Source organism: Chaetomium globosum, genomic scaffold (assembly GCF_000143365.1).
Source record: "Chaetomium globosum CBS 148.51 scaffold_2 genomic scaffold, whole genome shotgun sequence".
Lineage (NCBI taxonomy): Eukaryota > Fungi > Ascomycota > Sordariomycetes > Sordariales > Chaetomiaceae > Chaetomium > Chaetomium globosum.
This window is the reverse complement of record NT_165977.1, coordinates 3,626,077-3,647,615: the sequence shown is the minus strand read 5'-3', so window position 1 is coordinate 3,647,615 and position 21,539 is coordinate 3,626,077. Positions and strand designations below refer to the sequence as shown.

Genomic DNA, 21,539 nt, shown 5'->3' with positions numbered 1-21,539 from the left:
ATAGTGGGAAAACGGTGTGTTGTGATATCACACCACTAGATATAACAGTGGGATGAACGGTGAGGACATGAAGTTGCGGAATTCCCAAATCGCGGTGATATGGGCGCAAGTACGGGTCGGCGTGATGATTAAGTAGTGGAACGGCGCCGCCCTTCCAAAAGGTGTATAGCGCCGTTGAGTAGCGCGGTATCGTATAGGTTAAGAAAGAAATATATTGAAGGCCCCGTTTCGAAGGTTCATCGTTCTCGAAAAGTGCGTCGAGCTTCTTCTGCTCAGTGAGTGTTGCAGGTGCCGCCGAAAGACAAGAGACATTGCCGGTCTTTCCCAGAGATGAATCACTCCATCTCCATGGAGCCGCCTTCGCAAGCTTCGCCCAGCGTCTTCTCTGCATCGCCACCAGCCTCAAGAACGAGCGGCTCGTCACCAGGAAGAGCGGCCACCTTGGTCGGAGTCGCAGGGACGCCGCCGCTCTCAATCGGGGCAGTTTGCTCCAGAGGCAGGGGAGCAGCAGGTGACTGGTCACCCTGGATGGGCGTTTTCTCGCCCTGCGTCATGGCAGGGACGTCATCGGTGGTGGCCGGTGAAGGAGGGCTTTTAGCCGCGTCTATCTCCATAGCGCTAGGGCCAGTGGTCAGATTGGCCGAGTTGTCGGAATCGGGATCGGGGGATTGCGAATTGGCGAGGCTGGGCGTCATGGTAGAGGTTTGCTCGGCATCGGCCTTTGCACCCATGGCTCGTGGAGCGGGTTGTTCGCTGGTGGACGATGCCAGGAGCCGGCGGATATGGTTGGCCATCGACTCTGCGTTGGCGAGCATGGCGCGCAGGCTCTGCTGGTCCATATGATCCAGTTGGGTGCTCTCTAACTGGGTAGCGTTGGCCCGAGCCATTACGTCGATGGTTAACGGGTCGGCTTGGGACTTTTTGGAGACGTTAGTATGGGAGAGAGCAAACGGGAAGTAATCAAACTTACGATCATGGCATTGATGAGAGTGGCGACGTTATCGTCGCGTGCGACACTCAGTTGGGCTAGGTTGAGAGCAGCCTGCAGCTCTTCGACTGATCTTTGCTCCATCGGACGTGGTACCGGGGGGTGCCGGTGGTTCCGGCGATGCCGGCCGAGTGGCTGTCTTCTTCAACTGGCCACGGATACTAGAAATAGTCAGGAGGCCGAATTACAAGGGAATATCATGAAAACGAAATTACTCACCGAGAGATAAAATCAAGTTTGATGCCCCTTTCCGAGAGGCGCACAGTCCGGCCGAAAGTCTCGACGTCCCTCCACCCGCTCTCATCATCGCTGTCGTCTAGGTCGACTTCGATAAAGCCATTGTTGACGTAGCCCCTGGTGAAGGTGGGCGTGATGACGGGCGCGTTTTTCAGTTTGCGGTACTTATGGCCCGGGTGATGAACGGGCAGCGCCCCAAGAAGGCTGTCGGTGTGCAGCGGACATTTCCAGGTGCGCAAGGAAGGCGGAGAAGCCAGCGGAACTTCCAGGCAGTCCATGTGCCAAAAGAGGCCACAGGCGCTGCAGGGGATGAGGGCGCGGTCCGGGCCGGCGCTCTTCCGGCAGTTTTGGCAGATGATGACATTCCCTTTTGCGTCGCGCAAGCGGTGCAAGTCGGGGAGCTGGTCTTCCTCGCTCTTCTTTTTACTATCGTAGCAGTCAGCAGGCTGGAGGCGGAGATACAAAAGGCAATAAAGGAATGGTTGAGTACTCACCGAGCGGGAGGTTTCACCACGTTCACTATCTCCTCGTATTCGCCGTCGGGACCGGTGCGCACGCCTTCGAAGAGATCGCGGATGGGGGCCGGCAGGCGGAAGGCGCTCGAGTTACTCGCGTCGAGCTTCTCCAGCATCACGGCAAATATTCCGCCATGGGTAGGCAGGCGTGCAGGGTCTCGGCTGACGCGACACACGTTGCAGAAGAACTCGACGGTCATGGCCTCATTACTCAGCACCGGATCCACGCAGATGAAGTGGAAGGACCGTGTGCATCCGTCGCAGCAGATGAGCTGACCATTGCCGCCGCAAGACGTGCAGTAGTCGTCGTTATCGTCCTGAGTTGGTGGCGCCAAGTCAGCAACAGCCATGGCAAGGGGTGGGTGCGAGTTGTGTGCGCCATATTCCGGCAAAACGGCAGCCCCATCTGGGCGTGGGTGGCACTTTGCCACTAAAATTGGATGTTGGGGGGGGGGGGACACGCCCGCCCCCCGGCCCCCGGACCCTGGACCTGGGAGGTGCGCTTGCACCCAGCCTTGGTCCCAGTGCCCGGGCAGCTCGGCTTGACGCAAAGGATAGGATGGATGAGGGATGATGATGATGGATGGATGGATTGATGATGGACGGGAAAGGAAAGGGAAAGAAAACCATGACATACCTCTCTCGGGGCATTGCCTACGGGACTGCTGCGCTCTCCGCTCAAACGAGGAATGCCGGCCGACGGAGCATGCTTCTTCTTCATAGGCCTAGATGGGTGGGATGGTTAGCTAAAATGCACTGTTTCAAGTCGAATCATGTCGCAAGTCGGAGAGATGTGATGCTTACGAGTTTTTAACCCTAAGCCCGGCCCTGGGCTTCTTGACCGCCCGCAGAGCTGGTGTCCCGGCACGTGAGTCGGCCGCGGCGGACGCTGCTTCGGATCCTGGGAAGTTGGTGGCCGTCGGCGATGGCTGGTCCTCCAGATCATCGTGCGTCCGCTTGAGCGACGAGCGCGTGCTTCGTCCTTCCCTCGGAGCAGGCGTCGCGCGGGCGGATGGGAGAGTAGCCCGCGGTCGCGATGCAGGCACCGTCGCCGGCGTGGCTGGCGTCGCCGTTCTGGTTTGCTCCTCGAGGTTCGCCTGCTTGGATGCAGCCTGCGGAGAGCCTCCCCTGACGTCACTGACGGGGAATGCAGTGTTGGTCACCCTGCGTGCCTCCTGGCGATGGCGCAGGTTGGGGTCCTCTGGGTCAATCTTGCCCAGCTTGGTGGCCAGGACGAGCGACGGTGTGCCGGACTTGCCACCCTTCTTCGAATTGAAGTTCGGGAAGAGCGGCGAGTCGACGACGGCAGGCATCTCATAAGGTTGCTGCTCGTCGTGAACAGCGGGCTGCTCAGCAGCGGGAGATTGCCGTTGGGTCGGCTGCGGGGGCTGCGATGGAAGAACAGCGGCGGCCGGTCGCTGCGGCGCAGTGGAGTTGGACGCGACGGGCGAGGGTCGGGAGGGTGACACGTTCCGGCTCTTTCGCGGTGCGTTGGACCGACGGCGCTTGTTGGCTGTGATTGGCTGGACAGCCGGCGCAGGGCTGGTCCGCGAGGGGGGTGCCTCATCAAACCCTTGGTCCTCCTCACCGTCTTCTCGGGTTTCATCCACCGGCGGCGTCAAGGATCGGACGCTGGAAAGTGAGGAGAGACTCGACTCTGAGCGAGCCCGGGTCCGCCTCCGAGGGGGCGTCTCCGGGTTCCTCTTGACGTTTGTGCCGTTGGATGCCATCTTCGATGACGACGACGCTGTCGCCTCCGACTGCTGCCTGCCGGATTTGCGCTTTTTGCGCGGGGGGAGCTGGAACTCGGGTTCGGGCTCAGGCTCTGGTTTTAGCTCTGGCTCTGGCTCTGGCTCTGGCTCTGGTTCAATTTCAGGTTCCAGCTCAGGCTCAGACTCCTGAGGTTTGGCCGCCCGCTCGGGCTCGGGTGCGGGTGCGGGTACGGATTCGGAATCTAGAGCCGTGTCCACCGTTCGCTCCCTCCTCTTTCGAGGTTCGCTGCCGTCCTGATCCAGGCGCAGGCTAGAAATACCAAATTTGACGAGGTTGCCGTAGGGAGCCTTCTTGGGCTTCTGCGGCTTCTGTGGCGCGGAAGAGGCAGCGCCGCCGGTAGTCGATGGCTCGAAGTTGAAGAAGGCTTGGTTGTCTTTCTTGCCTTCCTTCTTCTTGGCCAGGATGCATCGGGCGAATTGTTCCAGTTCGTCGGCGTTGGCTGTCTGGCGAGCCACCTTCTCAATCATGGTGAGAAATTCTTGCTCGGATGATTTTTCCTTGTAGAGCGTGCGCAGGGCCCAAGCAGTGGGGTACCGAAAATGAGTGAGCGCGTCCTCAATAGCAGCCTCCACAACTTTTCCGATAGACTCCCTCTGGACAAACGGCCGCAAGCCATCATTCGTGCCCGTTGGCAGTTGCTGCAGCGGTCCACTGCTCGCCCGTGATATGCTCCGTCGCGATCTGCCATTTTGGGCCGATGTGCTCGGCGTCCACCCCTGGTAATCCGTCTCCAACGAGGTGACCGACCGACGCGAGCGTTGCGATGCAGCTGTTGTGCGAGCCTTGTGGTGCTCCTTATCGGCAGGAAAGAGCCGTTCCTCGTCTTGATCCTCTGTCTTGCCGTCATCCTCGTCTACCGTCTCATCCGCCTCCGTTTCGTCTTCTTCGGGCGCGGGAGGTGGTGCGGGGGCCGGCGTGGAAGGCAGGGCAGGTTTCCTCTGCTTAATGACGATGCGGACTGGTGCACGCTGCGCAGGTGCAGGTGCAGGGGCAGTCGCCGCCGGAGGAGGTGGCGCTGTCTTCCGAAAAAGGCCAACCTTTGGTAGCGTCCCAAGTGGTGCCATATTCTCGAATACGCCCTGGCGCACGAGTCCGGCGTCCTGGTAACTGGCTTTTACTTGCACCGGAGGCTCGAGCCAGCGCTGCAGCAATGTCTTCGACCCTTCGGCCCCGTTCGTTGTGCTGCTGTTGCCCGTACTGTTGCCGCCACTTGCGCCCTGAAGCCTCGAGGAGGAATCGGTCGTCGCTCCGTTTGCTGCTGTCTGCGGACTCGAAAAACGCGATCGGGTGGCCCGCGTATTGGCCGAGACTGTGGTGTTGTTCGCCGGCATGGTGGGAGTTGGGGTGCTGGCAGGAGATGCAGCAGACCACTGGCCCGCGGTGGCCCCCTTCAATGATGGAACCAACAATAATGATCCGTCTTTTTGCACCTGCGGGGCGTGTTAGCATCGCTGCAAAAAAAAAAAAAATTAGGGAAATGCGTGCAACGTACCGTTCTGTCGCCCCCGGGCATGAATCCGGGTAGGAAGATAAAAAGGAAGGTCGCGTTTTGGGTGTTTTCGCGTGTGGTTCGAGTGATTGTTGGGAAAGCTTGCGAGAGAAGGAGGTGTAGGGAGAGAAAGCGATCTTAGCTTTCCTGGGGGGGTGCTGAGCGACTGACCAGGGGGGGTGTGGCTGCTAAGCTCACAGCGTGTGCCTCCCGCGTGGGTGGACGCAAATTCGACCCCGACTGATTCCGGGGCTTTGTAAATCCTTCTCTAGGTCAGATGCGAGAAGAAAAAGTCGTGATTTTTGTTCTGGATGACCTGTTGTCACTGATTTCTTGATGTTCAGGATGGGTCGCACTGATTTTAGGCGGATGCCCCTGAACGTAAGAGAAGTCAACTCGCGCGGCGCGTTTGCCGCTTTGCTATTACTCCTTCATAACACGAAAATAAGATCGTGGGGTTTGCAAGTTTGAGAGAATGTAGCGTGCGGAAGAAGAAGATGATGGGGGGGATGATGGTGAAAATGTGTGGGTGGAAGGAGAAGTGGGAGGAAGAAGGGGGGTGATTGAAAACAATGAGGTAAGGGGTTCGTTCGTTCACCCGACCCTCCGTAGAATGCTTCTGTTTTGCCATCGATTATCAGCACAACCACAATAGCAAACAATAACCTAAATCAACGTGCGGAATCGCCTACAATAACAATAGGGGGATTCGAAACCGAGTAATCGAATAAACTTGGCGTATTCCTCGTCAACAATAACAAAGCTCGGCCTAGCTTTCGGTTGCGCAAGCAGGGTCACGGGTCACCATAGCTAACGAGTGCACTGCCATTTTTTCTTGACATTTGTTCCTTGACCGAAAGTTACGACTCCATCTTCCCCTCTCGCCTCTCCCTCCAAGCAGGATTTTCGCTGTGATAATGTTGGCTTCGGGTCAAGATCGAGCGCTAGGCCGATGCAGGTCACTGCGTGTGGTGGACCTCCCAGCCTGAACACGCAGTGCCTATTTCGTCATCGTCATCGATTCCGCTCTTCGGGAGGCCGGAGACTGGGGACTGATACCATAATGCTAGGGCAGAAACCGTAAGGCTAGGTAGGCCTTGGCCATGTTAGGTAGAAGTGGATAGCCCCCAGACCGTTCTGACTCAAGTCCCATCCGATGCCTACTCCTCGTCGCTCTCTTCTTCCTCGTCGTCTCCTCCCTCCTTCGCCGCTGCCTTCTTGGCCGGCTTCTTCTTCTTCTTGTTCTTCTTGTTCTTACCCGTATTCCGAGACAGGGGCTGTTCTAGGATCTTGAGAACCTCCTCGTCCTCGATCTTCTTGTCTGACTTGAGCTTGCTCAGGTCCAATGCGGGTGGGGCACCCAGCTTGGTAATACCGTTTTTGGTAATTGCTAGGTCACAGTGAGCATACACTTTCCTCTCGTGCAGTGCAAGTATGGCTTACCGAGAGTGGTCAGAAGCCTGGCCACGGGGGAGTTGTCCTTGTCGCCCGTAACCTCATACTGGCGGAAGACGTTGCCACGCACGCATTCAATGACGCCAGACTTGGCGTCACGCTCGTCCTCAAGCTGCCGCAGGCTGAACGGGAAGGTACCGAACTTCTTCTGCACCTCGGACAGAATCTTCCGGGACGTAGGCCGCTTTAGGGCATATGTGTTGGCGGTGCGGCGATGGAGGGTAGTCCGCTGTTCGAACTGCTTGACCTTACCCGACCCAAGACTCACGCCCACCTCGACACCCCAAGCCTCGCCAACAGCGGGAACACCGTCGCCCTTAGTACCTTCGCCAGGGGAAATGACAATCTTTTTGCTTCCTTCGATCTCGTTCCGGTCAAAGAGCCACGAAGTGGTGCTCTCGACGATGTTGCACTCGTAGGCCTCGGCGACCTTCTCCAGGAGACTGGTGATCTTGGATTGCGACGGGGCCTTGGCAGCAGCCGCCTTCGCCTTCTCCTCGTCGGTGCCCTGGGCTAGGAGGCCGGGGGGGACCATCAGTCGGAGAAGGAGTTCGTTGGCATAGTGGGTGGCCAGGAGCAGGTCGGCTGACCGACCCTCGATAACATCTTGGTCCTCGTCGGCCTTCTTGGCCAAAACCGTGTCGCACACAATGGAACCGAACCCGTCAATTTGGGCGCCCAGCTGGATCTTTACGGGCTCGCCAGCCTGGAGCTCTACCTCAGCCTCCTTCTCGTCCGACCTGAGAGGGGTGTAAGGAGTCACGAAAGCAGCGGGGGAGACGGTGGTGGGGTGCGCGAAGCCTGGGGTATCCGCCGTTAGTAAACAGCTACTACCGATTCCGACAAGAGCCCAGATACAACACACCCTTGGTGATCTTCTTGCCACGGTAAACCTTAGCAAGTTCCTCCTCGATGAGCTTGTCTCCCTGTTCGCAAAGATCGACGATCTTGGCACCGGCGACGCAGAGCTTGGACACGTCGGCCAGGACCTTCTCGGAGATCTGGGCGGCCGTCTTGTACTTGGTGAGGGTGTCGGGGTTGTTGAGGGAATAGTCTAGGACAAATATCAGCACTAGATGCACACAATGGCCTATGGCCGGAATTGGGAAGCGGCGTGGGACGGGAGCCGGACAACCGGGACAGAGCAGAGCGGCACAGGGGGGGGCTGCGAGCAACCCGAACAAGCACCTGAATAAACGAACCAAACCAACGGCCGACGTAAACGGGCAAGATTGAGATTGGGGTAGTGGGTGGATCGCAGAGAGGGAGAGAGGGAAAGAGAGAGCTTGGGGAGCTCAGGGGAGCTTGGGAATTGGAGGGGAAGCTCCTGAGGGGAACAGAAACATTCTCGTCCACTGACCGATTGTCTGGTTTTCGGTCGCCATTTTGGCCAGCTATGCTCGAGCGAGCGTCGTCAAAATAAGATAAAATTTAAACGTGTCCAAGGGAATAAATAGGACCACGGCAAAGGGACCAGAAGGAAGTCAAGGAACAAACTGCGGGGTCCGTGACGGTTTTGAGTTTCTGCTCCTTGATTTTTGTCGAAGCGGGGGAGGGGTTTCTCTGGTTTGTGTCCAGGCTCCGCTCTGCGCCTGGCTTGGAGCTGCCCGCATGCGCGACTGGGCCCGCCCATTTTTTGATGACGACCCGAGGGGCTGCTTCGAGCAAAGAAGCACGAGCCACAGCTGCTGCCAAGGCCGCCATGTTCTGTACCCAGGCCGCCTCGGCGCGCAAACATGTCCCTCAGTCATGACCCGCACTTTACCATGCTCGCCTCTGCTGTCTGTCGTTTCATTGGCTAGCTAGTTGCGCGTCGCCGTTTCTCCGACCTTCGCGCATCCCGTCTTGTCCTGGGGCCAGCCTCATCGCGAACAGAACTAGAGCGACAGCGTATCGTCGCATCTCGACATTTACAGCAGCACATACCCCAGTCCACACGACGCCGACACCGTACGAATCGCGCATCTGGGTATTCTCTCTACTGCTTAATTGCAGTCATTTTTTTTTTTCCTTATTCTCTTTTTATTTTTTTTTTCTTCTTCAGGATTGACCCCTTCCCCTTTTTGTATTCAATATGGCTACTTCCCAAGTGTCCGCATCGTTGGCTGCTGGCGGCGACGGCGACGGACCATCATCAACAGCGCCCCCGAGTTCCGCTTCATCTTCATCCGCCGCTCCCGCGGTAGCCCCCCCGACAGCCAATGCCATACCTTCCAACTCCGCCACTCCCCAAGCCGATGCGACCAGCACCCTTCCGACTCGCGACAAGGCGGCCCTGGATAGAGCCATCGTTGAACGCTTCCAGACCCACGATTGGATTCATTCCGCGGCCCTCAAAGAAGCTCAGATCCGACTCGAGAAGGACACCAAAGATATGCTTTCACGCGCCAGTGACTACCGCCAATACCGCGATTTCTATGCTGCCTTCCCTGCCCGACTCTACGGAGAGGGCTATCGTGGCTACGGCAACGGCTACACCGAAAATGGCGGCACGACAAAAATCATATACCCAATGCAAAAACCACGCCCCGGGAGGAGGGCCACGCCCGCCCTAAAGTTTGCCAAGAAAGATATGAAGAAGCAGGCCGAGCAGCACGAGGAGCTGGTGCCCGTCCGGATAGACGTCGACTGGGATAAGATCAAGCTGCGCGACACCTTCACCTTTAACCTCCACGAGCGACTCGTATCCGTCGAGCTTTTTGCGGCTCAGTTAATCGAGGATATGGGCTTGAACCCGGGTGTTGACAAGCCTGTGTATGACCAGGTTGTGCAGCAAATACACGAGCAGCTGAATGATTTTTACCCCTTCGCTTATTCCGAGGAAGACGCTCTTGACCCAGAACTTCCGTACTTGGCCTACAAAAACGACGAGATGCGCATCCTGGTCAAACTTAATATTACGATCGGAGCCCATACGCTAGTCGACCAGTTTGAATGGGATGTCAACAATCCTATGAATACACCCGAGGACTTCGCCACCAGCATGGCGCGCGACTTGTCGCTGTCAGGCGAATTCACAACAGCAATTGCCCACTGCATACGCGAACAGTCGCAGCTTTTCACCCGCAGCTTGTACAGCGTTGGTCATCCTTTTCGACGGCCGCCCGATCGAGGACGCGGACCTCGTAGCTGCGTTCCTCCCGACCCCCCTACCCTCCGTTTTCAGGCCGCAGCAACAAGCGAAAGACTACGCGCTCTATTTGTACGAGAACACGGAGGCCGAGCTCGAGAGGACCGAGACCATGTTCTCGCGCGAGCAACGTAGACAGAAGCGCTCGATCAACCGGCGCGGCGGCCCTCAGTTGCCCGACCTCAAAGAGCGCCAGAGGACGATACGGACATCCATTGTTTCCTCGGTATTGCCCGGTGCTGCGACGAACGTCGAGGATAGTCGCCTCTACAAGCGGGCGATGGGCGGTGGTTTGACGGGCAGAGGCAAACGGGCAGCTCGTGACGGCGACCTGTCTGACTCCGATGATAGCGACGACTCCGCCCCCGACTCACCCGCCATGTCGCAGCTCCAGGGGACCGCGAGGACTAGAGGGATGCGCGGTGCTGCTAGCGCAGCCGCTCAGCGCATGGCAAACCTGGGGCGCTCCGAAACTCCCGAAGCCATCATTCACCATCACGAAACACGCACATCCCGCCGTGTCGGCCGTGAAGCCACCCGAGAACAGACCGAAGAACCCCAACAATACATCGTCACCCTTCACGTCAACCCCTCGAAACTACGGAAGCTCATGCGCGATCTCCGGGCTAGACAAACACCACACTCATCCGCCACGCCCACACTCGCCCACCAACGAGCCCCAAGCGCTACCACCCCAGGCCCCATGGGGCCCCCGTCCGCCACCTCTACAAGTAACCAGCACCTTCCGCCCAGGCCTAACAACGTACTATCACTTCAGAACCAAATAGGCCGTGTTCCCGCTCCGCCACCCGGGCCTAACGGCGCCAACCCGGACCCACCTGTACATTCCACCTTCTTTTCCCCCTCCCCCCTCCCCTTCCCGTTTGAGCGTCCTTCTTAACCACACCTCACAGCCGCCGCCACCAGACTGGCTGTCCGCCGCGCTAGCCGCGCTGCTCAAGACCTACCCAGCCGACTCCTTCGAGGCCATGATGCGCTACTGCGCCATCAACACCGACACCAACTCCTTCGTCTCGCCCCTCACCGCCGTGCCCCCCGGCGAGCCCCAGCCCGCCAACATCCAGTTCGCCTGGCTGCCGCGCATCAGGTGCCGCGACTGCCCCGGCAAATCTTACACCGCCGGCCCCGACACCACCGTCCAGAACTTTGAAGTCCACCTCAAGAACCGCGCCCACCGCGAGCGCGTGCTCGCCAGGCTTGGGAAGGCGGCTGTTCCTCATCAGGAGTCGGGGGCGTGAAGAAAGGGAATGGTAGTCTTTCTTTTTTTTCTTCTTCCGGTTTTGGTCCGAGGAGTGATGTTGGGGGTTTGATTGTGAGTGGGGCTCCGATGGGTGGTATGGTCGTTGTGTCGTCAAGTTGGGCTTTGCTGGTTGGTAGGGGAGGAGGTGGTTGTTTTAATGTTATTCGAAAACCCGCTGTATTGGGCGTGCCAGGAACCATTGGGGTGGCTCGCGCATTTGCAACACCCTCGTCCGGCCGGTCTAGGGGCTTGGTTAGTTTCGGGGATACCGTTGGATGTACAAAGTGGATGGGTGGATGGGTTGGAGAAAGGGGCGTTTATCATTTTCTTCTTCGTCTGTGCAGGACCCCGAATTTGGCGTGGGACTTGTCAAGACACACAAGATGCCGGTTTCGCTTTGGTTTTCCGTATTATGGCGTCTACAAGAAGGGGCGTACCTGGGAATACAGTTGTCTCGCCTGTAGAGAATTGGAAAAATTAGGCTGTATACTTGACGTCCTGGGAGCAGTATTATAGCTTGAAATGTATGTTGACACACACACACACACACACAGTAGTCACTTGGGCGCAATCTAATGATCGATGACAATAGGTGAACTGATTTATTTGGTATGGCAACATATATAAGACACAAGATTGCCGGCCCATCCCACAACTTCCTTTCCTACTCAATCAAGCATATGCCGCCCAACCTGTGAAATGTTAGCACAACCCATCTCCTAAAGAGAACAGCAACCCCCGGGCAGGAAAAAGACGGCTTACCAGAATACAAAACCGCCAAGTTCGACACGCTCGTCGCCTGGTTGATCAGATCATTCACCGTAGCCATGACACTCAGCGTCTTGCTCAGCTTCTTCTTCACCACCTCAATAGCGCGGTCCGCCTCACTCGGCTCATTGACGGAGGAGCGCGCCTTCTTCTCGCGGCCCCCAGCCCCGCCGACGTCCTCACCGCCACCCTCACCCTCCTCCCCTTCCGCCGCCGAGCCGCGCGCGTTCTGCAGCTTGGCCATGCGCACGGGCGAGATGGACCACTGGTACAGAGTGTCGTGGCGCAGGCTGTCGAGGATGGTCTGGATGGAGGCGGCCTCCTCGCGCAGGGCGTCGAGGGTGAACTCGCAGCAGCGGCGGAAGACGCCCTCGGTCTTGGTGATGCCCATGCCGTCGACGATGTCGCGTGTCAGGCGGAAGGGGACCAGCTCCGGCACGGGCAGCACGCGGCCCATCTCGAAGGCGACGCCCAGGTCGATGTGCACGACCTCGCCGGTTTCCGTGTCGAGCAGGATGTTGTGCCCGTGCCGGTCGCCCAGGCCGAGCACGTGGCCCAGCATGGAGATGGCGGCTGTTGTGCGGGTGTAGGCGGTGCGCTTGTGGAACCACTCGTCCGGGTCGGGGAAGTATTCCATGAAGAAGTAGCGCATGACTGGGTGGAAGCGCTCGGTGACTTTGCGGTAGACCGAGGTGCGGGTCTCGGTGGCCTTGGTTTGGGCGTTGGAGATCTCTTTGCGGCATTGGGAGCCTTTGAGGTCTTTCGGGTAGTACTTCTCGTGAGCGGGCATTAGGTATTCATGGAGGGGAATCGTGTTGGAGACGAATTCGATGAGGCCGGAGGAGGAAGTCAGTGGGAGCACTTTGTAAGTCCTGACGCCGAGGTTCCCCTCTCGCTAAAGTCTCGTTGTCCGGTGGAGCTTGAGGAGCTCTGAGAGTGTCCGGCGGCGACTGATACCTGTTCCATGATAGCGTCCTGGCGCAGGTCATCATTTCCTCCCTTGACGAGCTGCTTGAACCGCTGGCCGTTTGTGCCCACGGCCGTGATGATCTTGGGGGCACTCACACCCGAGGCGATGGACATGTCGGGTTCAAACTTGTGGATCATTGGCACGTCCGAGTAGTCTTGGCTGGCCGACAATGCCATCTGCATCGTCGGGGGCGGGATAGGGTACCTCGCCAGTATACTCAAGAAGTTCTGGCCCACAGACGAGTTCTTGATCGCGATCTTTTGCCCGGCCTTGTACCTATTAGGATCACGGTCCATGGCAAGCGCATGGTAGGCTCTGCTTGTCTGATCGATGGCCGGCCAGATCTTGGCGACCGCCTCCGACTTGGTGAGTGCCTTCGCCACTCGGTCGGTCGCCCTTTGCCGAGAGACAGCCATCTCGTCGTCCTTGTTGACGCGGGTCCTGGCCCCAGACCAAATGTGGTACATGCCATGGTAGGGGTGGTCAACAGAGATGCGGTAGACCAGGTCGATCAAGAGCTTCTGGAATAGCGCCTGCTGGTCCTGCAAACGCGAGGAAAGCTGGTTCATCAGAGGCGCAAACTTGCGGGTGGGGACCTTGCCGATGTACTTCTTAACGGCCTCGTTTGAAACCTCCTCCTCTGACTGCTCCAGCCAAAGAGCCATAAACCGCAGGGCATCGTTGTTGTGTTCGTCGGATGCCGCCAGCGAGAGCAGGTAATTCTCCAGACTCAGCCTGAGGAACTCGGATCGACTCTGCTCAACCCGGCGGAGCTCCTGTTGGTCAAGGTCTTGCCATTGCCTCGCTTTCGCTAGGTGGCTTGAGTACCGATTCTTGTGCTGGGAGTCCTTGGAGCTGGCGATCAGGGCTTTCAGCTGCGCAACCTCTTCGTCTTTGCCCTTCTTGAGATTCTGCAGACGTGCCAAATCCTCCAAACTGTCGGGATTTTGGAGTTGTTCGTCACAGAACATGGCGAACTGGTGAAACACCTGACCGGCTTCCTTTCCTTCAATCTTGCCTCGAAGTTCCTTGAGCGCTGGTTCGAGATACTTCTTCTGAATACTGTCCGGGCTCTCGAGTCTCGCAACAGAAACTTGATAGCCGATCTTCGACAGAAGATCTGAACGGCTAACCGGCACAGTCTGTTTCTTGAGTGACGAGTCCTTGTCAACGTTCTGCAGCATCCGGATGGAGGTGATCATCTCTCCTTGATCCCATAATGAGTTAGCCGCCTCCATTTTGATCGCAGCATCGACGTTGAGACCCAGGATCTCGCTCGTTCGGATGAGACCTGTGAGCCCCGTCGAAATGTTTAAGGTTTCCTGGTTCGCACGATGGAAGCGGAAGATGTCGGATGAGAGTAGCATGCCACGGATTTGGACAAGACGAGCATCAGCCGGAGTCAACCCCGTAGCTCTCAACTTGTGTTGTTGACTCCACATGCTCAGCGTGGTCTCCCTGCAGGACAAAATCTGGCCCACATCGGAGTATCTGAGGCTGTTAGGTTTCGCGCTTTTTATCACCGAATGGGGGATCTTACCGTCCGCTCATCATCCACTTGGACCGTTTCTCGAAGTTTTCTAGCGAATTCTGCAGCTCGGACTGATCGGTAACGTTTAGTACATCGTCTAGCTCCGCCAACACCGCAAGTGCACCGAGTTGATGCCGCAGTGTTGTAGTATTGAGGTTGCGACTGGTCAGGTGCTTGACGGTGCTCTTCAGACCATCATGGATTACCCTCCTCACTGAGTCAACATCGGGAGCCTGATGCATGCTCTGGTATGCTTTGTACACTGTGACGGCCCAGTTGTCGTTGGTTGACGGCGCTGGAAGATTCCATACCTCCAGTTTCCTCGCCGTAGTGAACGTTCCATCAAGCGAGTCGGAGGAACCGTCCAGGCTTTGCTGTGTTTGAAGAAGAGAGTTGGATAGCCCAGCAAGACCAAGACTGCTCAGAGCCTTAATGAGCGCTTGACCATCCTGTCGCGATGCGGAATCCCTACTCCGCAGATGGCTGTCGTACTGAGCGCCGCGGAAGGCAAGGCTCTTCACTCCATCATTTTCATACTCCAGGCGAGACACGACGGTAGAAAGCGAGGCGTCTTGGTTCAGACCGTAGTACGCATCCGGGTCGTCAATATTCTCAAATATTTCCAGCAAGATCTCGCTCGAATCTTCAATTTCCCTGACTGTAGAAGAGCGCCGTGAGCCCCTAGACGATTCCGAGTTAGCCAACTCAACGAACAAGACGGCAACTTTGAACAGGCCGCATCGTGTGGCAGCTGCCGCTGCGCTTGAAAGATTGATGTCAAGCCAGTGTCCCCGGTCTGCGATCGAGGCCTCGCCCGGCAGCGGTTGAGTTCTCAAGTAGAGAATCGTGTTGATTAGAAGTTTCAAGTTCTCCTTAGCCAAATCTGAGGTGGAGTTGAGCCACCCCTTGAGAGCCTCTGACAGTTGCCGTTTGATGCCCTGCTGCTTGTCCAACTGGTAGGTTAAGACCAGATGAACAACGAAGGGGAATGCCCGCTCCGCGAATCCTTTGACCTTGCTAAGAATTGGGGGCAAGACCCTCAACGTTACAATCTCAGGCACTGACTGGGCCAAAAGTGTAGCAAGTTGCTGCGACCAGTCTGGACTCTCAAAGTGCTCCGCTGAGAACACATCCCGCTTCCGAGGGAACATCTACCTTGTATCCATCAGACCGCGGTGTGCGGTAAGGATCCCAGTTTGACGAAATCAGCAGCGGCTCGGCAAGGCTCTGCTGGCAGGCGCCGAGAAGGTCATGGTCATCGTCGCTCACGGCATCTGAGACGACGGTCCGCAACGCGGCCTCTGCCAGGCCAGCCGTGAAGCAATCGCCACTGACAGTGAGCGCTTCGATGAGATTCAGCAACCCCTCCTCCGAGCCGCCGATCTCTAACGATAGTCGGCGGTACTCCTTAAGATGAGACTCGCGCAGCAGCTCATCCGGAACCTCGCCAGATGCTGAGAATGAACGACCTAGAACCCTGCCAGCCCAGGCTAGGTACTCTCCACCCCAAACGTTGCGAGGCGCAGCTCCTCCACACAACAGCCACTGGGGCTCAACGCGTCGTCATCGCTCTCAATGACATCTAGCCGGCTCGATGGAGGGACCTTGAACACCCCGCAGAGCATAGAGAGAGCGACGTCTCGCGCGGGCTCGTTCAGAAGTTGGTTCTTGCGGTCCCAATCTTCGAGGATTTCCAAGAGCAGATTACTTTCATGTGTGCCCTTTTCTGCATTGCCAGAGGCTCGAATATGAGCAGCCGACTGTGTGATGGACCTGAAAGCACGTTTCTGTGCCTCATCCTGGAACGCAGGAGAGTCGTAGTTGGTTAGATATTTGGAGAACCAGGAGTGGAAGAGCTGTGCCTTGGTCATGGTGGCCTTGAACTGACTCTCTTGTGTCGTGCTGGACTGGCTTGACTCAAGAAAGACGCGGAGGTCGGCGAGACTAGAGAGGGCATAACCAGCGAGGAAAGAGGGCGTCTGTCTAAGATGGCTGTCTCCTTTGAGGATGAGGTACTGCGTGATGCCCAGGGCATCGTCGGCGCACTCCGGGTCAACCACAAATATTCGTAGGGAATGCAGAAGCATTTCTAGAGGATATGTCGATGTTGCGTGCTCGCCAGCCATGCATATCAGAACGCGAATTTTGCGCAGTACGGAGCAAGCGTGGAGTGGGCCGAGCGCCGGGTGTATCGTGTTTAATAGCCTGCGGGCTACGAAAACGACAAGGGCGGGCGTCCACAGCGTTTCCGGCTCGTATGGTGTCCGGCTGCATAGGTGGACAATCTCCCTCGGCAAATACTTTGCTTTGAACATCGGCTGCTGATTTGAAGGAAGGGCAGCGGGTAGGTGGCCGAGCTTCTTGATCTCCTCCATGGCGTCGGCCGCGTAGGCAAATCGTTCATCTCTCCGGAAAGCCTTCTCGATGGGGTCTTCTTGATCAAAAATGTCAAAGAATGTAGCGATGATGTCGGCGAAGTTGAGGTGGATGTTTGCGAGGAACCCTTCCTTCCCTAGGATCTTCCTGAGCCGACTTTCTCCGGTTACATAGTCGGCGCCGCCCGGAATGCTGATATCGTGCGCGATGCTGTAAGTAATGATCTTGGTGAAGCTCTGCTGGACCAATTGCTCGGGCGTCAGGCCCAAGGCCTGCGCTAAATCAAGCGCCTCTTTATCTTGCCCACGCATTATCATGATGGCGGCAGCTTCAGTCTGGGCCTCTTGGAGTAGATCATGGAGGCTCGAAAATCCAAATATCTCGAACGGGATCTCTTGGATTGAGCCGCCCTCCAGCCATGTATACAATAGTTGGGGGGCGAAGAGCCTGAATAACTCTTGGGGCCCATTCAGTTGCAAAGTTCGCGATATTCTCTTGAGGCAGCTTGCCGCATACTTTCCCGACTGGGCTATCTTCCCTGGTGTCTCAAAGATGTGGTAAATGCATCGGCGAAGGAGTGTCGGCCATTGACAGCGCAAGTATCGTGCGAGCGAGCAAACAACCGAAATGCGATCCCTTCGGTGACATGCGGGTCTGAAGGAAGGCTCTCCAGAACGTCAACGAAAATGGTGTCGTGTGTCTTCAGAACATATAATCCAAAGATTTTTGGGAGGTTGCATCCAATGAAGTACTTGACGTCCATGGCTCCGTCTTGTAGAATGTTCATGAGCGTTGACCGAGAGGATGGCAGCTCGAGGGTGGAAGCATAAGTGGACTTGACTTCCAACAGATGCAGGAGCAGGCAGGAGAGCTGAACTTGCGCGGCGGCAGATAACGAGTTGCTCGGCAGAGAATGCTTCACCAGGTAATGGTAGAGGTCCCCTGCCATGGCTGAAATCTCCAAGCTATCATCGGTCCACATGCTGATGAAGCTCTCCATGATGCCGAGACAAGTGCATAGTGCTACTTCGCAGCACGAAAACTCGTCTCGGCTGACTATGCGGCCAGCAGTCTCCAGAATCTTCATGGCGGACTCAAGGGGAACCATGGCGTCCGACATGAAGAGCTCCTGCATGAAGGAACGGCAAAATAGAAACTGCTCGTTCGGGAGTTCGACGAGTTGGTCCACGATTGTCTCCGGAACCCGCCCAATCTCGCCGTCATCTGAACGTATGACCTCGAGGAAATGTATTCGCAGACTGGTCTCGAGGTAAAAAGCCTCAGATGCATGAGACAACAGGACATCCCGCCTCGGGAGAATCTTGTTTTTGGATGTCGTGCTATGTTGGCTTGTCTGCGACTCGAACTCGTCGTCAATGTCAACAACATCGGGATCTCGGAGAGAGGATTCTCGGCGAGACCTCTCGTGTAATGCATCGGAAAGCTTTCCGAAGAATTTCAGCAGATGTGGCCTATCTCTCTTCAAAGACACGAGCTCGGCTTCCATGGCCGGGGGGACGTACGCGGACGAAGATGTCAAAACCAGATCAAAATAGTTTTCGCTCGAGGGAGCGGCCGATATTACTCGGAGCGTGGCATCAACGATGCCAAAAAGGGTGGTTTCAAGATCTCTGGAGGCGGATGAATTCAGGTTGACAAGTTCTGGTAGTAGTAGAGCTCCGGTGAGGCATGCGAGGACGATGCTCTGAAGCCGCTCAGTAGAAACTGGGGTTGCACCTTCTGCCCCGCGCTTTTGCCATGACTCTGTCAACTGATGCAGTTCTTCAATCTTCGGATAGAGCAACTCAAGCGCAAGCCGTCTTGCCGCATGGGATCCCGATGGATCGGCCACTGGCTGATGATCAGCTTGTTGCTCATGGGCCAAGGATGTGCTTGTGGCGGATGCCTTGGCTGGCGCCACAGTGTCATTCTGGTCTGATAGAAGCAGGTACCGTATGAAAGAATGAGTTTCCGCCTGGCTTTTCCAGAATTGAGAAATGGAACCGCCAAACAAGCGAAGTGGCGCTGGCATGGTGAGTGGTGGGGCACCATAACAAGCCTTCAGAAGGTTGACGATATCGAACGGTGTTGCGTGGGTGGCATGAAAGGAGGCGTATATCAACTCAGCTGCCGCACAAGTCAGGACTGTCCCGAGGTTATGACGTTGATACCAACTTACCAGGACTCCATCGGACAAAGACCCATCGGATGATGTGACTCGAAGTGGCTTGACTGGCATTAGGGAACATGTTGTTGCGGAGGCGCAGCAGGCTCAGCATAAGAGTGAGAGACGAGTCGACCAGGACTGACGGGCCGCTGATATCGGCGGTTGTGACGATTTGATTGACATCATCCGCGAGCTCGTGTCTGGGTACAAGGTTCGCTTCCAACACTGAATGGAGGAGGACACAAGCAGCGCGGCTGGTAGGCGGCAGAGACAGGGCTCGTACGCCTAGGTGCCAGAGATGCTTCCAGGATGAGCTGAGAGATGCATGTCGGGAGACCTCATAGGCCGCAAAGCTTTTGTTTGGTTAGCCCCCCCCAAAAGAATTGCGCGGTAAAACGTCCTGGTACTTACCCAGAACAAGCAATCATCGCCCAAGATGCGACCGCGCCCTGTTTATCAGTGACAGACTTGGACAAGTCTGCCATCACCTCGGAGATGTCTTCTAGTGAAAACGGCTTCCGTTTGGCTAGAAAGGGTATGAGTTGCAAAGCAGATAGGCGAACCGCAGCATCCAATGACTTGATCTTCTGGAGGATCCTGTTGGCGCTGCCAGCCACCCGCCGCCTCTTTCGAGGCTGGCCATGGTCGGGATGCTGTTGGCTGTGCTCCCGCTGGGCGTACCGCGAGTAAGCGGCTTCCAGAATTGCGAGATTCTCTAGAAGAGCCCAGTTCTGCTCGCCTGCCTGATTGTACGGACGGAGACTGAAGACGGTAGTGGAAGGGTGGTCCTCGGGTAGACGCAACCCAGTGAACGTCACATCATCGAGTTGAAGCCGGGCGCGATCCTCGCGCTTCGAATAGTCGGACCACAACGAATCCAGCAAATCCTCGACGTCTTGAAAGAAAGATTCATCAGTGGCGTCCCGAAGCAGGCTCTCGACGTAAAGATGTGTCCCGTAAATCGTCTTGAGCATTTCGTCGCGGACAGAATTCAACATTGCGTCTCGTGAGAGAGCACGAGGCTGCCACCAATACGAAACCAGGGGGGTCATACTCCTGGCCAGCGTCTTGGATAAGGCAACGTCGTCGGCTTGGGTGCGTTGGAAAACTAGGTTGAAGGTCGAGAAGGCCACTTTCTGCAGCTCTCCGATCTTCATTTGCCGGAGCTGAAGGATTTGCAACACCACGGTTGAGATCTTGTCCGCTTTCCTCGCCACCGGCGCGTTTGGAGCGGCCACAAGAAGGTTGAGGCACGTCAAGAACTCGAGGGCCATCATACCACCGATTTGACCTGAACCCTGGGGTAAAGCGATGGAACCAGACCTAAGACTTGGTCCTGGAGCCGGAGAGGCGCGAGACAAGGAACCGCTCTCTCGGTCGCCCGTCTCAAGGTAGCGGTAAAGAGCCTCAACACAGAAAAGGACACACGTGTCCCAGGACTCGCTAATAGCGAGATTCTCGACGTTGGCCGAGGACTCGAGGAAGGTGCTGAGCGTTTTCACGTAGTCTTCTAAAAGAGGGCCAATATAGCTTCCATCTGGCCCGGGAAGGACCTGGGCGATGTGGTCGATGATGGCCTTGCCCGTTTTGCGCCTGATCTTGGTGGCTCCATGGCGAACAGCTGTTCGTAGAGCCCGTGCACATTTTTCGAGTCTTGCAATCGATTTGGCCGACTTTTTAGAGCTAAAGTAGCTCTCTTTCTCTATGAGAGCGCAGCTAAATAAGGCCTCGTAGAGTGAGTGGTAAGACTTGTCATCAAAGGGGTTCCTAGTCGAGTTAACAAGAACAACAACAACAACACCCTCAAACAGGGTCATTAGTGGGCACTGCAGTATCTACCTTTGAGAGCCGCGCTCGACGGCATCAAAAAATGCCAATAATGCTGTAATTGTACAGCAAGGTTAGTTCATATTTTAGAGAATGCGAGGGCCTAGCAAGTAGGGAGTTGCGGCTTACTTCCAATGGCATCGGTACGTATTGTGATTGTCCCGCTTTTGAGGAGCCCTACGAAGGTTGTCTCGTGTCAGACGATGCATGTTACTTGAGTCGATCTTCGACCAAACATATCACTTACCAGCGAGTTGTTTGAAATTGATCGTGTCACCATTGTACGTCTTCGGTTGCCGTGGCATTTTTGCTTTCTCTGCCCGAACGCCAACCGGAGAGGCCAGCGATCTTCAGGTCTTCACTTGGCTTGGAGCCAGGCCGTGGAGTTTGACCAAGACGGCCGTGGTTGGCTCGAATCAAAGACCAAGACCAAAGACCAAATATTTGTGCTCAAAACGAAATGACGGCAACGGTCCATCAGATTCCCTAAGTAGCAGCAAAGGCATGGCTCACCTTTAGCATTAAAGGCGGAAAAGAATACCTAGGTAAGGCGGTATGTTGAGAGAAACCCAAGAAGGTACAAGGCGCGTGCGGTATTGGAGCGGAAAAAGCAGCTACGCGCAGTGCACATGGATGTTCCGCCAGGCCTATCCAGATTGGTTGTAGAATAATAATAAGAAGCCGCGAGGAGTTGGAGAAAACAACAACAACAACAACAACAATATCAACATTAACCACTTTGGTGATATGTAGAGTTAGGTTGGTTCAGAAAGTTTGGGATTTCGAATTTTATTTGAGAGCAGAACCGCGCTTTCAGCATTGGATCTTCTAGGTAGGCTTCCATCCATCCCGATAAACGGGCAGGCTCGAGTTTGGGAAGGCGGAACTTGGAAGGAGCTATGACCATCCGCTGTCCGGTCCAGGTGCGCGACCAAGAAATGCATCCATGGCCCAGCCTGAAGCCCCACTCTGTTTGCGTCCCCAGCAAGAACACAGCCCATGCTTCCAGGGTCACGGCAGAACACTTCACCGCCTAATTCTTTTGTTGACTG

General features: G+C 56.3%; 4 protein-coding genes across 4 annotated transcripts; 1 reads left to right on the top strand and 3 right to left on the bottom strand.

Annotated features, from left to right (window-relative positions):
- Window positions 1-335: 335 nt before the first annotated feature.
- Window positions 336-4,844, bottom strand: CHGG_03260 (uncharacterized protein; the record flags this gene model as incomplete). Its single annotated transcript, XM_001229775.1, has 6 exons — window positions 336-917; window positions 971-1,130; window positions 1,208-1,651; window positions 1,720-2,057; window positions 2,378-2,465; window positions 2,545-4,844. 6 exons carry the CDS (start codon window positions 4,842-4,844, stop codon window positions 336-338), a joined length of 3,912 nt encoding a protein of 1,303 aa, XP_001229776.1.
- Window positions 4,845-6,162: 1,318 nt separating this feature from the next.
- Window positions 6,163-7,842, bottom strand: CHGG_03259 (uncharacterized protein; the record flags this gene model as incomplete). Its single annotated transcript, XM_001229774.1, has 4 exons — window positions 6,163-6,392; window positions 6,446-7,258; window positions 7,323-7,511; window positions 7,818-7,842. The coding sequence occupies 4 exons, from the start codon at window positions 7,840-7,842 to the stop codon at window positions 6,163-6,165; spliced, it is 1,257 nt and encodes a 418-aa protein (XP_001229775.1).
- A 689-nt stretch (window positions 7,843-8,531) lies between these two features.
- On the top strand, window positions 8,532-10,846 carry CHGG_03258 (uncharacterized protein; the record flags this gene model as incomplete). The annotated part of the gene is made up of 3 exons (XM_001229773.1): window positions 8,532-9,454; window positions 9,507-10,428; window positions 10,502-10,846. The coding sequence occupies 3 exons, from the start codon at window positions 8,532-8,534 to the stop codon at window positions 10,844-10,846; spliced, it is 2,190 nt and encodes a 729-aa protein (XP_001229774.1).
- Window positions 10,847-11,520: 674 nt separating this feature from the next.
- Window positions 11,521-20,792, bottom strand: CHGG_03257 (uncharacterized protein; the record flags this gene model as incomplete). The annotated part of the gene is made up of 11 exons (XM_001229772.1): window positions 11,521-11,540; window positions 11,611-12,511; window positions 12,574-14,077; window positions 14,127-15,181; window positions 15,273-15,571; window positions 15,655-16,948; window positions 17,170-18,638; window positions 18,727-18,974; window positions 19,072-20,427; window positions 20,500-20,542; window positions 20,735-20,792. 11 exons carry the CDS (start codon window positions 20,790-20,792, stop codon window positions 11,521-11,523), a joined length of 8,247 nt encoding a protein of 2,748 aa, XP_001229773.1.
- Between the last annotated feature and the right edge of the window lie 747 nt (window positions 20,793-21,539).